General features: G+C 29.9%; 1 protein-coding gene across 1 annotated transcript; it reads right to left on the bottom strand.

Annotated features, from left to right (window-relative positions):
- Window positions 1-1,272: 1,272 nt before the first annotated feature.
- LOC107435253 (3-ketoacyl-CoA synthase 2) lies at window positions 1,273-4,904 on the bottom strand. The gene is made up of 2 exons (XM_016046816.2): window positions 4,350-4,904; window positions 1,273-2,040 (listed from the first exon to the last, which is right to left on the bottom strand). Exons 1-2 carry the CDS (start codon window positions 4,902-4,904, stop codon window positions 1,273-1,275), a joined length of 1,323 nt encoding a protein of 440 aa, XP_015902302.2.
- Window positions 4,905-19,508: the final 14,604 nt, after the last annotated feature.

The raw sequence follows: 19,508 nt of genomic DNA, 5'->3' as shown, positions 1-19,508 counted from the left end.
TGGAAGACATTCATTACAAAACTCCTGCATGGACGTAAAACGTTTTAAGGATACTGTGGTATTACATAGTCCTTGGCCAAACTTCCAGAAAGCATATAAATTGAAGGAAATACACGTTTTAAGCATTATTTTTGGTGGAAAGTTTGTAAAGAAATAATTCCATGTGCTAAAAATTTGAAAATCAAGAAAATTTTGGATGATGGAGATTATTGCATATGCAGGTGGGAAGAATGAAGATACAATACATGCTTATGTGGCATTGCCATAATGCTAAAAGAGTTTAGGAAGAATTAGATTATCTTTCAATTCCTTTGTTAATTTATATTATTAGGAAAATAAGGTTCTAACAAATTTTCAGACTGAAAGATTTGTTATTACCAGCTGGGCAACATGGAATTGTCAAAATGCTATATGGCATGGATTAAAACCAAAAACAGATAATATGTTGATTGAATGTGCAGCTGGTCTTCATCTAGATTATTTGGTAGCAGACTTCAATGAGAGGGTAGGACATGGTTCATCCGAGTTTAAAAAAAGTAGGAGATGTTCAGTGCGGGTGCCACCAATGGAAGGTTCCTATAAAATCAATATTGATAGTGCTTCTTCATTGGAGTCGCGGATTGTGGGAGTTGGTATTATCATTCGCAACCATAAAAAGGACAATTGAAGATGGCAATGTCAAAGACCTGTTAAGCAAGACGTTTCTCCAATTATTACAAAGTTATTTGGCTATTAAATATGGGATAGAACTGTGTATAGAAGCTAGGATCATGGATGGAACTATTCAAAGTGATTCTAACGAAGCTGGATAAGATTGGTTAATTCCATTGATGAGTATATTGGGGTAGAATTTTTCTTAATTCATGAAGCTAGAAAGTTGTTACTTACTAAGTTTGTTTGTGCTTTTTCCTTGTAGAGAAACTAATAAGGTGGCTCATAGTTTAGCTGGGTTCGCTTTGTCATATGATGTTACAAAAGTTTGGAAGGAGAATGGTTCTCAACGTCTCTAGCCTCTCCTTCTGTCTGATTGCAATTCTATTTTAAGTTAATAAAATTTAAGTATTTTCTTTCATAAAAAAAAAAAAAAATGAAATGTCAAGATGGATCGTACTAGGATTGCCAAGAGGTGTCACAAATACTAGTATTTTTCTTTTCCTTTTGGGAATAATTAAAAAAAAAAAAAAAACTCTAATCCCTTCTATGAAAACAAATTAATCCCCACAACTCATACATTTTATTTTTATGCTAAGTCTCTCAACTCTCGCATTAATATTAATATATATCCTTCTCAAATATGGGAAATCCATCAATCTCATCACTCCAAGGATTCTTGTCCTCACGATCAACATTCTTCCTGGCCCGCCAAATCAGACTGCTACACGTAAACCCGGATCCATACGCAATGTGCCACACCCTATCACCCCTCTTCATCCTTCCTTTAGCCTCTGTGTAAGCCAATTCATACCATATAGTGCTACTAGACATGTTCCCAAATCTATATAAAGTCATTCTACAAGCTTCCAAGTCTCTCCGGTTAAACCCCAATCTTCTCTGCAATTCTTCCAGTATAGGCCTTGTCCCAACCTGAGGCAACACGTGTTCCACAGCCTTCTTGAAATTTGGAACATACGGTTTGATTTCCGCCACGTGGAGGTACCTAATGATAAAGTTTGTTACGTAGAGGATTTGTTCGGATACGGGGAGGACCAGACGAGCTATCCTGGTGAAGTTGATTTCTAAGGCGTTCATTGCGATGGAGGTGACGTGTTTGTCTATGGTGATGCCTATGTTACCATGGTGATCCTCTTCTTGGAAAACGCATTTGTATGATTGGTCAATACTGGCCGTGTGTGTATGTACGGTGTGGATGAGCTCGTATTTGGCGATGTTGCGATCGGATGGTCGATTGGAGAGGAGGATGGCTGCCCCACCGACGCGGAATAGGCAATTGGTTAGCAGTTTGGAACGATCATTGCCTGGATAGAAGTTTTGTGTGATGTTCTCTGTGCTAACCACTAGAGCATATGAGTTATGGTGCACCTGTGTCATTAAGTTAATAAATAAAATAAAATAAAATAAAATTGTTAGGAAGTTTAGTTAACCAAAACTTTCAATATTAAGATTATTTATATTTTATTGTTCTACCCCAATGTTTAACATAATTATATATATATATATATATATATATATTGACATGATTATATACTTGAACGCTGATAATTTTGAAATTCATTAATTAGAGCTTGTTATCAAATTGTAGATATTTATATATTTTGCAAATGTGAAATTGCTTCCAAAACATATGTTAGTGGTTAACAATATCCTAATAACACAAGCGCACGAAACATTTTCATAATTTTAGATAATTAACATTTAAAATATTGAAAGAAAATAGTATGATAAAAAAAATATATATAATAATGATAATTAATTTTATCCAATAAATATCTAAATAATAATAACAGGTTTTTCTCTCTTTTTTTTCTTTATGATAGAATAAGTAAGAGGTTAAATAACAACCAATGTATAAATTATATAGTGGTACAAATCCCCCTCCCCAATTTATTGAAAAAAACAAAATAGGGGTGCTATTATGCAAAATCCTAAAACTAGACGGGTAGTAATTAAAATGGATTAATTGACACTTAATGCTTCTCGCATTAGAGTGAGTTAGCCAATAACCCAATTAGATCAAATTCTATAACAGTGGAGATTAAGAGATCTCAAATTCAACGTTTTAAATGTGTAAGAGCCTATAAATGTAATGATATTGATATATTTCCCAGCTAAAAGATTTTGGAAATAATAGTAATTTATTAGTTAACAGTATCATAATAACACAACCACATGAAACATGTTAAGAATTTTCGACATTTAACACTTAAATTATTAAAAAAAAATAATATACGATAAAAAAATACAATAATGAAATTAATATTTTCTAGCAAATATATATCTCAATTATAATAAGGTTAACAAACTATTTATACAAACGATAGAGTACAAATCCCCCACCCCTCAAAATTCAAAAGAAATTTACCAAAACAATTGAGCCAAAAAAAAATAATCAGTTATAGTGGTACAAATTTGCAAAAACCAAAAATGAAGGGTACTAATTAAAAAGCATCGAGTGATGTTATTATTATTATTATTATTCGAAAAGATATTAATTGATATTATTTGATTTTGACTATTGAGTGTTAGTATTGGTCAGGTGCTTCTCGCATCAGTATCCAATTAAATTAAATTGTGAAAAAAAGTGGAAATTGAGATCTCAAATGCAACATTTTAAATGTGAAAATCAAAAGGTTATAGCTATTTTCTATTGCCTTAAATTTTTGAAAACAATAATAATTTAATAGGGTATTAAATGCAAAAATAATTGAGATTACCTATACGTAAACCAAAACATAGTATATGAAAAATGGTTTAATTTATTAAAAAAAAGAAATACAAAGATTTTGAAGTATGAACTATGGACTAATTAGTTGTCATCAAATGGTGTTGATTTAGTTAATGTACCTTTCACACTCATATCCATAAGGCCATGAGTTCAAGACCCTTTTAGATTAGGAATTGTTTTCCCTTTAGATTAAAAATTATTATAATGATAAACTGTTGTTTTGCAACGCATTTTTGTTTCTTTTTTTTTGTTTTTTTGTTTTTTTTACCTAATTATACGTTGTCCGTTTACTTTGATTATTAGTATCAGTTTAAATATATTAAACATTTCAAATAACTACAAATTGAAGAGAGAAAAGAAAACACAAACACCAAAATAAAAGTTATTTGAAATCGTTTTCAAATAGGTGTTCATGATCTTTTTTTTTGGGTCTTCCAAATTTATATCTATTTGAGATATCTTATAACTAATATGTATTGTTTGTTTACTTCAAATGTTAGTGTTGGTTTAAATAGATTATCTCAATTAACTACAAATTGAAGAGAGAGAAGAAAACACGAACACTACAATAAAAATTATTTGAAATGGTTTTCAAATCGATGTTCATGTTCTTTTTTTTAAATTTTTTTTTTTGGGTCTTTTCCAAGTTTATAGCTATTTGAGATATCTTTTAACTATAATTAATACTAACAAACATTTGTAAAGCAACAAAATAGGGGAAAAAAAGCAAAAAAAAAAAAAAAAAAAAAAAAAAAGAAATTAAAAAAAAAAATAAAAATCCACTAAGAATACAACTGCAAGTCTTGGTTTCACCCAGGTTTAGCCATAATCCCCTTTCCCAATTTGTAATGCTGACGGCAAAAAAAAAAAAAAAAAAAAAAAAAGGGAAAATATAATTGATATTAAAAGCTGATTTAAACAAGTTGAAAATAAATAAAAAGCAAACCTGGAGTAATTGTCTAGCAAGGCCAATAGCAGCAAGACTAGCACCACACCCCATCCCGCCAAGATTAAAGCTCAAAACATTCTCTCTAAGCCTGTACCTGTTTACTACCATAGCAGAAAGAGAAGGCACAGGATTAAAAATGCTACAATTTACTATCACTATCCCTATTTCCTCACCCTTCACTCCCGTCTTCTCCAACAATTGGTCCACTGCCCCAAATATTACAGCCTCAGCTTCTTTCCTTGCATCTTCCGTGCTAGGATTTATGGAGTCCTTATTGAGTAGTGCACTTGCAACATAAGTTGACTGTCCCAAACCTGATCTCTCCAATGTTCTTTGCATGAATTCCATGTTGCTCTCTGAGAAGTTCCCTAAGACTCGAACTCGATCGAGAAATACATCTTGGCTGCATTTCTGGGTTGCTGGGGGCTTGTAACATGCGAAGTCTAGTAAGAAAACTTTGCGGTGGGGTTTTCGTATGAAGAAGTTTAATAGAAGAAGTAGGAAGGCTAGAGGGAAGACATATGGAATGAGAAATATAAGAAAGTGATTCATGTCCATCAAAGTTTGAAGTGAATGATTTTCTTAATGAGATGATTCTGAAATCGTATGGAAGGGATGTGTTGGCGTAGACAAATATATATAGTCATCATTTTGGTTCTGAAATTTATTTATTTATTTCTTTTTGAGGCTAAATATGAATTGGATGTAAGGAATTCAAAATCAGAATTATTGTTCGAAAATACAGTAATAAAACTCTCCAAATGGATATCATTTTTTATTTTTATTTTTTTTATAATTGCTTAACCTTGTTAAGTGTTGATGTGATTGTTAAATTGATATTCAAATATTTAGTAACAAAAATCACTTACCTATTTAAATGAGATTGATTTTATTACTGGTCGGAGACGGAGAAAATTATAATGGAATAGAAGATCTCCATCAGCTTCTGCCATGCATATATGCATGTAATAAATAATAATGTACTGACTGCATGCAGGCATGCAGATGCATTAATTATGGATCTCTACATATAACTCTGCTGGGAACCCATAAAACACAAAAATTTATGATTACTGACGATATTTATTCCATTTTTCTCTGTTTTAGCTAATGAATATATTATAATTGATTGCAAACGACCTATAATTCATGGGCATACCTCCCTAATGGTTATGGTCTTCAATTAAGGAAGCGGTGGTGCAGTAGCGGGCAGTTGCAGTCAACTATATATATATATATATATGTATATATATGTACAATAAAGTGTGACTGATCCAATAATGCATATGTAAAATATGTCTTTTTATAATTAATATGTATAGCTATTATATCTGCACATCTTTAGGTTGACTTATTTTGATACTTAAACTTTGCCCATTCGCACTCCACGTTCTTGTATTCAATGAGAAACAAACTAATTCACGTGCCATATTATCCCTTAGAGGATACCTTAATGGAAAAGTACATCATTTTCCCTCAGCACAAAGTTAACATCCAATTCCTCCAGTCAAAGATTAAAAAGTGTCATTAATTTATATCGGCTTCGTACGCAAAAATTTGTTTGATCTTAAATTCAATTTTATGTTAGGTATTCTTATTACAATTAGTATATATTACTAAAGGTAATTTATTCAAATTCATTAGTGTATATAGATCATAGCCTCAATATTTATCTACCCCACCACTCACAATCTTATATCAACATTTAAATTCAAACAATATAACTTTACCCAAAAAAAAAAAAAAAAACATATAAAGTAGTGTGAAAAAGTATAACAATAGTATAATTCATTTTAGCTAAATAAAATATAATTATAGACTAAGTTGGGTGAGTCACCTTCGATGGAGCAAAGTGGTTGGATAGACTGAAAATTAATAGGATAGGCGAAGTTGGACAATGTTAGGCCTAGCTAGGCAAAAGGAGAATCAGGCCGTCTCTTGGTTAGATTTTGTAATTTTTTTTCAACCTGTTTGTGTAGATGTATATGAGAAAATGAGAATATAAAATTTCTGATTGGTTGTGGTGCCTCTATTTTATGTTTGGATTAAGGAGAAGAAAGGAAAAGTTTAGTGAAGAAATAAAATGAAAGGATTTATTAAAAATTGTTGTTTGGATAGTGAATGAAAAAGAAAGGAAAAAATATGAAAGTTAATAAATATTTTCATACAGTAATAATAAGGATAATTTTAGAATATTAAAAAAATTCGTTAAAATATTTTTCTTCCCATCTGTTTCTTTTTAATTTTGAAAAGAAAACAAAGCTGATTAAAATAAAAGAACTCATTCATTCTGTTTCCTTCCATTTCCTTTCCTTTCCATCCCATTTTAATTATCTAAATAAATGATTTAAATCATTTCCTTCCTATTCCCCTCTATTCCATCAATCTAAACACAATGAGATAGAGTGAGAAATGGTACCCCATAATCCATGCTAAGCTGAGAATCTGTGTAGTGCTTAGCTAATAATAACTTCTGACCATGAAAAATCTTGATTGGATGAACCTTGTGCAAAGAAAACTATATATCATTTGGTTTATTTTTGTGTGCAAATTTATTTATTTATTATTATTATTTTGAAATGTTGAAGGTGGAGAATTCGGTGGGGAGAAATGGAGCAAGAAAGTTGTGATGCTTGTGATGGAGATTTTAATTTCTTGCAACATAATGTGTGTTATGGTTTGGACTTAGTTGGACATGTAATTTAATACTTCCTATTTTTTTTTCCTGCTAATATACTTATAATTTACTGTTTTGGATTAGATTAGTATATTTATATAGGGACTTGGTAAAGCTTGATCCGTAGTTAAGTTTTTTGTTACAATTAATCCATTTGCACTGAATGCCCCGGCCTTCATTCTTAGCTATGGGCTTGCTTACAATTTTTTTTTTTTTTTTTAAAAAGATACCTTGATGTGTGGTAAAATTAAGTTAGATTAATTTGTTTGATTTCTTGTTCAGTTTTTGGGTTTGGGTTAATTTGTATTTTACATGATTTATCTTGATTTTGTATAATTAAATTTTGGGTGATTCTATTTATACTACAAAATTTAATAACTACACTACATTTTTAATTATTATTTTTATATTTTAAAAATATCCCATGATAAAAGGTCATAAATACCCTCGATCACATTGACAAAACAAAAATAAAATATTATGTACACTACAATGGAGTTTTAGGAAAAATAGTAAACTCTAACAACGGAAACAATAGAGTTTAACGATACAATATATATATATATATATTGACAAAAATTATGATAAATCATTTCTTCCAAACCTTAAAATTTAAGACTCTAGTTTTTTTTTTTTTTTTTTTGTTTCTGTTATATTTTTTTCTTTATATTTTTTTAAAACTTCCGTTCTATATGTTCTTTGCACAAATTTTTTTAATTTACATCATATACACTCTAGAGTCGGTCAGTATAGGTAACCTAAACTATTTGAATTCATTCGAATTATGTATACTAAAACTGCTTCCAAATTATATAAACAAAATGCAAACTCAATGATTTGTAATGTCATCCTATATACAAAATCAGGACAATATAAACTAGTTCAAGTTATGTATATCGAACAACTCTAATTCTATCTGGATATATAATTGAACCCATTCGGATTTTATATACTGGGCGACTGTGATACTATCCAAATTATATAAACTAAATGGAAACTAATCAATGATATATGAGTTCATTTTTTTTATTTATATTTTCATTCTTCTCCTTCTTCTTTTCCCCTAACCCAAGAACCCAAACACAAACCTCTTGAAAACTTTGATCCATTTTCCTTTTCTTTCTTGCTCAACCCGTGGTTTTACTTGAATGTATGGGTTTTTTTCTTGAGTTTTTTTTCATGTTTAAAACTTGTTTTCTTCTCTCCTTGCTACCTAAAGGCTTCTTTGATTTTGAGCTTTTATTTTGTCTAAAGATTTGCTTGGATTTTCATTTTATGCTATGGATAATTTAGTTCCAACACCTTGCTTTAGTTGCATGTTGAATCTTATAGAGTTTTTAAAGTAAAACTTATGGTTTGTTGGAGAGCTTTTAAAATTAAGAAGGGCTTGATGTTCAAAAATATGTTTCTCTTGTTTTTCTTTTCATTTTTACTTAGATTTAAAACTTTTATTTTGGGTAATTGTTGTTAGAGTGTATATATTTTGTTTCATGTGTTGATTTAGAGTTTTTTGAACGAAAATCAACTCAAGTTTTGGTCCCCTTTAGATTTTGTTTGTTATTCTTTTAGATTTTAGGTTGGATTTTTCTATATTTTAAGTAATTTTGGTTTCTAGCTTTGATCTCGATTTTGCATGTTGAAGATGATGCAGTTTGCAAAAGAAAATTGTTGGTTCCTAATGAACCTTCCAAACCGAGAGTAAGGGTTGGTGTCATTTGTCTTTGGGTTTTCTCTTGGATTTAAGTCTAAATTTTTACTATGCTTTGGGTAAATGTGTTTTGAGGATTGTTCTTGCCTTGCATGTAGTTTTTGTTGAGTTTAAAAGTGGAAATTTCTTGTTTGTCATTTCCCCTCAAAACCAACTTTGTGGTTTGTGTTGATTTTTCTTTTGTTTGTTTAAAGTTTCATTAAAAATTTAGTGCATGTCATAAATCTTTGAGTATTGAATTGATTTTATTTACTTGTTAATATCTATCTAGTTTTCAAAAACAAAAGTAATGGACTTACTGATCTTGATCAAACCGAGAGGACAGGCTGAATTTTTGGATGATTATTGTACTTGTATTTCTTGGTTCTCCTTGTAATGTGATGCACTAAATCTTTGCTTTGGGTTTGATTTGTTGTATGATGAGATTTTATTAAGTATCAGACCATTTTGTCAGTGTTTTGTTTGTTTAAAATTAATAAGCACCATAAGAATTTTCTTTAAGCTTTCTTGTAATCCTTGTAGAGCTTTGATTTGGAAATTTTATATAAATGGGTACTTGAGCATTTAAAAGAACAATGGATTTGTTTATGGAAGATCTTGGAGAATGAGGTGACTAAGTGTAACACCCTGACCTAAGAAAAGGCCCCGAGTTTGAAATTTTGATCGGGTTTGACAAAGGTTGATTAGGGTTGACCAAATAGGTTCCACAGTTGATTTTTTACTGTGAGAGAAATTTTGTGTTAACCAAGATACCATGAAAAACTACTTGTCGACATGAGTTCATAGACCAATAGTATGCCAAGATCGAAGCTAAGAATAGAAAGCTATGGTCAAAATAAGATGTGATTAGAATTGATCGGTGAGCTCAAAGTGGACTTTTTATCTATATGGATTTTGATGTTAACTTTTATACTATGTGATAGTGCTCATTGATACGAGTCTGTAGACTAGTGGCACACTTAATTTGGACCTACGGTTGAAAAGTTACATCCTTGTAGAGTCAATGCCTAACTTTTCTAAGACTGACTTTACTAGATATTGGAAAATTTAGAAAAGTCCCTAATGGGTGCAACGTGGCACCAATTGATAGTGTCATGTGTCACCAACTGATGGTGCCAAATGTCACCATAAAAAATAATAACAAAATAATTTTCTCTTTTTATTTTATTTTCTTTTTGTTTTTGCTTTTCTTTTTCCCTCTCCCACTCTTCTTCTCTCCCTCCTCTTTGTTGTAGAAAACAGCCTCACTCACACTCTCTCTCCCCCTTCCTCTCTCTCCGTTGACTGACGGTTTGGTCATGTTCTGATCGTCGAATGGCAACAAGCATTGGTGGCCGAAAAGGCTCACAATCGTGCTACGCCTGTTGCTGAGTTTCCAACCATTTGGCTGGCGGATGTGCTGGGATCGGTCGTCCAAAGCCGGCAATAGGTGACCTCCCATTCACTGATTTTTTGGTGGTTTTCAATCGTGAGCTCTGTTCCTCCCTTGAGTTTTCAATCCCTGGATCTCAAAAATGGCCTCCATGCGTACAAATTCCAAACCGTTTGTAAGATACATGGAAGGGGAGTTTGGTCGAAATTTTTCAATTGTTTTCTAGCCAACATTGGTGGTGTTGAGCCCAATGGAGGTTAGTAGCATGTTTCTAATCTATTTAGCTTTCCATTGATATTTAGTTTGTGAATTATGGAAGGGTTGTCATTAGTATATGTTGTATTTAATGTGGTGATTGTATTAAATTGTATATTTATGTATATAATTATATATAAATATGTGTATGTATATTTGTAATGTATATTCTTGTATATATATATATATGCGTAAGTATGTGTTGGTACTTCTTTGGCATGTGTGTAGATGCTTATATATATATATATATATATATAAATATATTTAAGTATATCAGTATACATATATATGTTAAAAGAATTTTATATATGTACATGAGAACTTATGTATGTGAGTGAACATATGTGATTATGCATAAGTATATCCGAGTGTATATGAATGTACATTATTTTTATATATATATATATATGTATATGAGCATGTATAGATTTGTTAAAAGGTTTTTATTATGTATAAAGACGAATATATATCAATTTGTGTAAATAAAAATGAGTATACACATATGTTTTGTGTTATTTAGAATTTCAAAAAATATTATATATGTTGTAAATTTGAGAAAATTGTTGTTGATTTTACTGTGCTATTATATGGTTTTGAAGTTGTGATTATTTATTGTTGAAAGTATTATTAAATTTTACTGTTATATTTATTTTGCATAATAAAATATATTTGTGTGAAATTAAGTTATATGTAAATTTTATGTGATTAATATAATTTTGAATAAATAAATTTTAAGGATTTAAGAAGAATAATAATTTTTAGTGTATAAAATATATTTATATATTTGGATAATTGTGGAATTGGAATTATTTTGGTAATAATTAATTTTATAAAATTGTTGGATTTATATGGTTGTTTAAAAGAAAATATAAAATTTTATGGATTTAGTAAAATTGTACAAATTCGGGTGTATTTTATCAAATTTCGATATTTATAATTTTGTAAAATTTTATAGTTTTTAGATGCACTATAAGTATCGGTGTTCTGTACTATATTGTTGATTAGCGTGCAAGTATGTATGGCTATCTTGTGGGATCATGGATTTGAGTGTTGACAAGTATATTTGCACAGTAAGCATTAGCTATCCCCTTCCTTGGTCGCATGATGGTTATTTATTATTGTTATGGATCAGCGCGGAAGCTATATTCATGGTCATTCTTGTAAGCTATGTTAAGAGTGGGTAGGCAAATATAATACAGAGTGAGCACCAATTATTTTTCCCCTTGGCTACAGGATGGCTATCATTACGGATTAGCGTCTATATATGTATGGCCATCATGTGGAGCTATGGGCTTGATGTATGGCAAGTATAGTGCACAGTGAGTATCAGTTACCCCCCCCATTGGCCTAGGATGGTTGTTTATTATATTATGGCTATCCTGTGGATGCCATGGACTTGGGGGTTGACAAGTATATTTGCATAGTGAGCACCAGTCGTCTCCTTTATTGGCCTAGGATGACTATCGTTATGGATTAGTGTACATATATTTATGACCATCCAGTGTGAGCTATGAGCTCAAGATATGTTAAGTATAGTGCACAGTGAGCATCAGCCACCCTTTCCTCAGTTGAAAGACGATTCTTTTAGCCATGGTAAGTTATTAGCAATCGGTGCCTCGGGACATCAAGATGATTGATTGCAAGTTTCTCTCTTTAACCTCCCCGTTAGGTAGTGCTCGGGACACTGGTGTTGTCTAGCACCACTGGTATATCGTACGGTGCATAAAGTATTTCTTTTCATATATACATGTATATATATATATTATGTTATATTTTTATGTACTACACTGTATGGAGGCAACGATCCAATTCTATCCATGAATAGCTTAGCCTTGTAACTTTGCTGCGTATGAGTTTAGGGTCAGAAGACCATTATTTGGTAGTAGTGTACCTATGACAGCAGCTATAATGGGATCGCATATTAACATGTTATATGGTATCGTACGTGCCTTCGCTACGAGTGTGCATATTTATAGTATATTTATAATTTTAAAATTTTATTTTACTTTATTTTATTTTATCTTATCTATTTATGTTCATGATTTTCTATTATTATCCTTATTAGCTATTATTATTATATTATTAAACTTGTTAATTGTTATGGGATTATTATTGTTTTTCGTTAATGACTTATTATTTTTTTTATTATTATTACTATTTATCATTGTTATTATTATTAATATTGTTATTATTATTATTATTACTATTATTATTGTTACTATTTATATTATTATTATTATTATCATTATTGCAAATTATTATTGTATTTATTATGATTATTTTTTTTATCTTATTATCATGTATTATTATTATTATTATTATTATTATTATTATTATTATACGGTAGCCTTCAAGTAAGTATCGCAGCCTTCGGCCAAGTATGATGACCTTCGGACAAGTGTAGTGGCCTTTGAGTAAGTGCAGTAGCCTTCGGACAAGTTATATTACTATTATCGTTAATATTACTATTATTATTGTTGTTTTATCATCCTTTTATCGACATTTATGCATTCGATATGTTTGTAAAACAATATGGAAATGTTGTACTGTACTAAGTGGGTGGTGTGGGCGGATGTGAATATTTAAAGGTATTTGTTATCTATTAAATTATTTTTAGTATATATATATTCTTAGACTTTGTTATTGAAGTGCTTCCTACTGTGGAAAATTTTGTAGTAAAGTGGGAGGAATAAGATGTTATGATATTGGAGTGTGTTTTATGTATAGGGAATTTTTGGGACATTCTTAACCCTTAGGCAAGATGCTGTTAGATTTTCCGTAGGATGGTCTAGCAAGGTTTTCTCTAGAATCAGGGCTTATTTAGTATTTTGGTAAGGGATCTTGGATGGTCTTGACACTAAGCTTTGAGTTTTAGTTGGATATATTTTTCTGTGTGCGTAGGTTGAATATTGAAATTTTGGAATTTGATTATTGTGGATGGAACTTAATGTTATGTTGACAAGATGTGATTTATTAGATGATTTTAAGTATGATTTTAAGTTCTTTCAAGCATGTTGAATGTAATATGGTTGCTTAATTGTAGTTTAGTCATGGCTTTCTTATTATAAGAAGTTTGGAGATTTGTTAACATGTTTTAATTGGAGTTGGTTGCTTGATTTTGAATTTTTTGGAGATTGATTTTAATTTATGGATGTGGATGTCGTGTATTTATTTATACTTTGACTTACTATTTGAAATGATGAGCTTAATGTTTGTAGTCTTCTTCAAAATTGAGGTTGAATGAATGTAAATGGCATTTTTGTTTTAATTTTGAGTTTATAATATTAGATTTTTGGTTTGGATGAGTGAATTTTCATTAAAGTGAAATTTAGAAGTTTTGGAACTTTTGATTTGTGGAAATGGGATTTTGAATCTTAATTTGGAAGCTTGGTCGAGTGGTTTTATTTTTAATTAAAAGAATTTGGGTTCTTATGGTTTTGTTTTACCTAATTTGGAAAAGGGTTCATACTTTCTTTAACAAATTGAGGTTAAGTATATTTTCCTAACTATTGGAAGACTTTTGGAATTTACTAACTCTAATTTTGAGGTTAAGAAATGAATTTTTTCTTGAAGCTAATGACTATTGGAATTTATTCCTTATTTTGTGGAACTTGGTAAATTTGTTTTGCACTTAAAATTGTTGAGGTTAAGTTTTATTATTGGATTATATCTTATTTTTGGACTTAAATATTTTCTTTAAGGCTGATCTTGTTGCTTAATAGATATGTTACTAATTTGTTATCATGGATTGATTTGGTTTTGGTTTGAACTGGTTTATGTTGGGTCCTAAGTGGCTTTGGTTTGTAATTGGTGATGATTGTTTGGAGTTTGTTTAAAAAATACCAAAAGTATTCGTTTGGAAAATTTTGATAGGAAGAGAAACTGTAGTGGAAAATTGTGTACTATATTGGTGCTTAAAAAAAATAACTCGTGTTAGAAGAAATAGCTTTGTGGTTCTCCACTTCTTTGACTTGCAAATGTATTTGTGTGTATTGAATTGTTGGAATCTTTGGATGGATACTAATTTAAGTGTTGGTATTGAACCAAACAAGGGAACACCTATGCGTGTCTAAAATGGAGGTCCAATCCTGGGTTAGGGTTGTTGGAAACGTACTATTAGTGGTACTTTTCTGAACCCTTATATATATATATATATATATCTATGTAGTTACGTATATGGTTAAGTAAAAATTGCATTTACGCATTCATGAGCATTACATGTAGTGTGAGAATATAAGATTAAATTGGATATGAGATATGCTCTATGATTTATAGTTTATATTGTTATTTTGGAAATTTGAGAAGGATATTTTGTATGCACATGTATATAAAGATATTTATGTACCATATCATGCGTAGCATACATTTAAGCATAACATAATGGCATGTTTTATAGGAATTGTTTACACTAAATGATTTTGAAAATATGTATTAGACAAGGTTTTGAAATCATTATTTTATTGGTTTTGACAAATTGGTTTTTGACTTATGGATTCTAGATATGGATATGGATGGCCTGTAGTCTACTCTCTTGGATTATGATTTGATATATTGATTGCATTCTGGATTTTTGATATGGTTAGATTTAGCTTTTGACCATCTGTTAAGAGATGTCTGTCAGATCTGGATACTGGATGTTGTGGGATGCACTGTCACCTATCTGGTAAAATAGTATTTTCCCAAATTACAAGAGGGTTTGGTGATGATATGATATGGATTATGGCCAATTGATGATATTGATTATTATGATATTGACGATTACGGTTATTCCTCTTGTAGATGATGATGTTATAGTTTTCTATAGGCTCTATATACCCTGATGTGTTCTTTGTATGTGTAAGTAGCATGATAACTCTCCTAACATGGTTTGATCGGTTCTTGGTCTGTGTTAGTATAACGATTTTCGAATAGCAAACATACATTGATTTGTTCTTTATATGCATTAGCTACACTTTACGGTAGCTTTTATTATTATTTTATGATATAGTTTTCTTTGGATTTATGGGACTTTTGGATCCATGACATATGCATTGCATTTCATGTTATATACGTAGTCTTATATTATTTTGACCTGCCGAAAATATGATTATTTTGTTGTGAGTACTGGAAACCTACTTCCTAAGTATATATACACTCATCCTCTATTTCCAGCCCTTTTAAAAGCTTTTAGTGAGTTACTAGGGAGTGCTGGTTTTGAAGAGAAGTGGATGAGCCTATGAGTTGAGTAGGTTGAGTTGGTGTGTTATTTTGGATGATGTTTTATATTTTGGTATATTTTATTAAGTCAAGGTGTAAAATATCCAAAATCTTCTCAAAATTTCTTCAAAATTTTTATTTTTTTAAGGGGTCGAAATAAAATTTAGGTTTCAAATGGAAATGGGTAGAATTTCCATAATATCCATTGATATTTCTGAAATTCTCACAAAAATTTCCATGGAAATTTCCATCAAAATATTTATATCAAATCCTTAACAATTTGGTTTAAAAAATCTATAATATCTATTGAAATTTCAGAAATTTCCATGTAAATTCCGAAACTTCCCATGGAAATACTGAAAATATCTATGAAATTTTTTTATCTTTTTAATTTTTTTATAAAAATTCAAAAATATTATTGATGTTTAGTAAATAATTTTATCAAATTAATTTTAGTGATTTTTTTAACCATTTAATTGCTTTCTAAGTATTTAATGATATAAATAAAACGAAGTGAATTGAATTCAACAACCTTAACAAGTTCCATTCATTGATAAAACATATATACTGATTATATATTTTGTATAAGATGGATTCATTAGAATCCTATAATTAGAAGTTAATAATTGATTATATAAGAATGAAAAATAATAATATGGAAATATAATATTATTTAAAATTGATATTGACAGCATTTAAATTAATAATATTAAGTAAATAAAAATAAAAAAAGATGATAGAATATATTATACTAAACATATTTAATACAAGATCCTTATAGTTGACATATTAATAATTATATGAAAAATTATTAAGGAGATACATTTTTTAATAGTCACTTTTCACATTTCACATTTTAAAATGAGAACGAGAAATATACGAATAATTTTCAATTATCTAAGATTTCTATGAGTATTGAGATAATATTTATGAAATATAATGTAATTGTAATGATTATTTTATCCTAATTAATAAAAAATTTATTATTATTATATATATATATATATATATTGTATATTTTTATCAATAATAGTTTATTTATAATCTTAAAGGCCAAAAGCTTTTTTGTTAAAAAATAATAGTGTTTGGTAAGAGTCAATAAGCACTTTTTGACCCAAAAAAAAAAAAAAACCTTTTTTAAACTGTTTTAGAGAAATCCAAATTTTGTGCTAGTCTAGAAAAACTTTTTCTTATTAACTTATATGGAAATTAAATGAGTATTTAATACAGCTTTTTAGCTTATATGGAAACTTAATTAACATTTAATATATATTTTTTTTATGTATGACCAAATATTTATTAATTTTTTAATAAAATTTTTTTTTCAAAAAGATTTATTATACAAAACTCTATATACTAAAGCTCTACTTTTATTAGTTATACCAAACAGATCCTAAGAGAAAGATAATATTTATTCAATATTTTTGCAGTTTTTATAATTAATTTGATAATTGATTTTTTAAGTAAGCTAATACTAAAGTTTCAACAAAAATATCCATTTTTAAAATAAATTTCCATAATTTTTTAGGAATTTTTTTATTGATATTCGATATTTTTCGATATTTCAATGGAAATTTTCTTATTTTGAACCTTTGATACTTCCACCGATATCGAAATTTTGAATGTTGGACTTTATTTACGTATTTGGAACCTACAGCTTATTTTGAGATCTAATAATGTTACTAATGACTTGTATTGGAAATTTGATTGGAATTATTATATTATGTTTGTATTGAGGTTAAGATATATTATAGCTGTGGAGTTTGATGACTTGTATTGGAAATTAACAGCAGAATTAACATTAATACCTCAATATATATATATATATATATATCCACAACAGGCCTACTGTACTACAGGCCATAAGTACACACATGAGTACCATGGTCTCTATTGAGTCCCATGTTTAAAATCAGAGCATTCTAAGAGTGTCAACAAAGTCTATGAGAACAAATAAGTAATAAATAAGTCCAGAAGATAACAATAGGTAAAGAAAAGATAAATATGATTGCTGTCATGGAAGGAACAAAACAATAGGCTGTGCTCGAGGTAGACTGCTACTAGCTACCTGGATCTAGGGGAACGAATTTAAAACAATAAAACGTGAGATAAAGAAATCTCAGTGAGTGGCATAGTATAATAGAAAAATAGTGATCTATTTCTGAAAAATCTTTCTCTCAAGACCTCTCATTCCACTCGTTTGAAAAGTTCCCCGTTTAAAAATCATTTCACAAAACCCAAACTTATACCCCAATTAATATAATAAAAACCGATGCTCAAAAGTATGAATAAATGATCATTGTAATATTATGAAATGTCTCAAATCAAGATATAAACATTTGAGCATAAACTATAATAAATACTATTCCACCAAATAAATATAAAAATGTAGAAATCACCATAATATTTGTAAATCAACAATATATACAAACATATACAATGTACCATACGATGTACCAATCTACAAACCGTGGGATACACCCACCTTACAACCCTCAATATATGAACGATGTCGTGGAAATAATAATTAACCGTCGGGACGCACCCAACCTCACGGTCCGTGGCGATAATAAACCGCATCCTCACGGCACCGTGATAATAATAATAAACCATTGGATAAACCCGACCTCACAGTCCGTGGTAATAATAGATAACCGTTGGATGAAACAACCCTCACGTCACCGTGGTAAACCCAGTGCGCTGTAATATAATACTAAACCAAACTCTGATACTATAAGGTACATCAATTTAAAATAACTGATACAGTATCTTACCGTATCATAAATCATAATTTAATATTCACGCTCAACCACTTATCTAGATATTTCAAAAAAAAACTTCAAATCATGATTTCTTACTAAAATAAGAAAATACCACAGTGAAATATATTCACCATAAACCGATTTTGAGCATCTAAAAAATTTATAAAATATTTGAACATGCTTAAAATCATATAATTTCCAATATGCCTTCTCAAATCGATTAATTTTCAAAGTGATTTAAAACCTCAATTCAAATACCAAAATATTTAGATACCACAAGTTCATTCATGAACTCATTAGAATTGTCAAATGTTTAAAATATTGACAAAAGTCATATAAAATGATAACACATGTATGTAAAAGCAGATCCTCATGCATCCATAGAATGAACATTCAAATCAAACGATAGGTATAAGTAAAATAATCAAACCACATATATATATATATATTATACTATATACCTAAAATATTTTGAAAACTAATAACCACTCACAGTACTGTAGATGCTCATGCCTGCTCCTCTACAGGATTGCCTCCAGGCTCAACTCGAGTGCCTGTAATATAATAAAATATTCCTCAGTCTCCAAACAACTAAACCAAAGATACTTGTATAACCCAAATGTCTCAAAACGATTTACAATACTATAAAATTGCATAAATTGGACACCGAACAGTTCAATTATACTGCGTGTCCTTAGGACCCGGTACCCAAAATTGGAGATTTTCACCCAAAGCCTGATTTTTCGAAATCGAACCACCTAATGGGTCCTAATAATATCCAATTTCACTAATTCAACTTCAATTTTAACTAATTTGACCAATTTTGTCCAAACACAATCCCCAACTTATCCAAAAATTAACTAATTGATCCAAAAATGGAAAAATTATCAAACGACCTCCAAAATTCACAAACTTTATATTGACGGAAAGCCCAAGAGACAAGGAACTCATCAGTATGCTCACCTTGGTCAAAGTTTCCTCCGGTTAGAAAACACTGTTGAAGCATCGGTCGAACTTCCCGTTGTCGGATCTTTCAAACGGTGAGGAATTTGGACAAAATAACCACGGAAATGAGCTTAGGGGGTTCACAAATAGTAGAAAAGGTGTATGGGTTGGCCTAAAAGAGCCAAAAAATGAGAAAATTCTGTGACCCCCCTCGCTGGCCGCCGCGGACTTCGCCAGCCCG

Source organism: Ziziphus jujuba, chromosome 3 (genome assembly GCF_031755915.1).
Source record: "Ziziphus jujuba cultivar Dongzao chromosome 3, ASM3175591v1".
Classification (NCBI taxonomy): domain Eukaryota; kingdom Viridiplantae; phylum Streptophyta; class Magnoliopsida; order Rosales; family Rhamnaceae; genus Ziziphus; species Ziziphus jujuba.
Note: the sequence above shows the minus strand (reverse complement) of the source record. Positions and strands in the feature narration are given on the sequence as shown.

Bases quoted from the DNA above. Each gene is read 5' to 3' on its own strand.
- LOC107435253 (XM_016046816.2), bottom strand. From the start codon at position 4,904: ATGAATCACTTTCTTATATTTCTCATTCCATATGTCTTCCCTCTAGCC. The intron at 2,041-4,349 runs GTTTGCTTTTTA...TTAATGACACAG, and splicing joins TTGCTAGACAATTACTCCAG to GTGCACCATAACTCATATGC.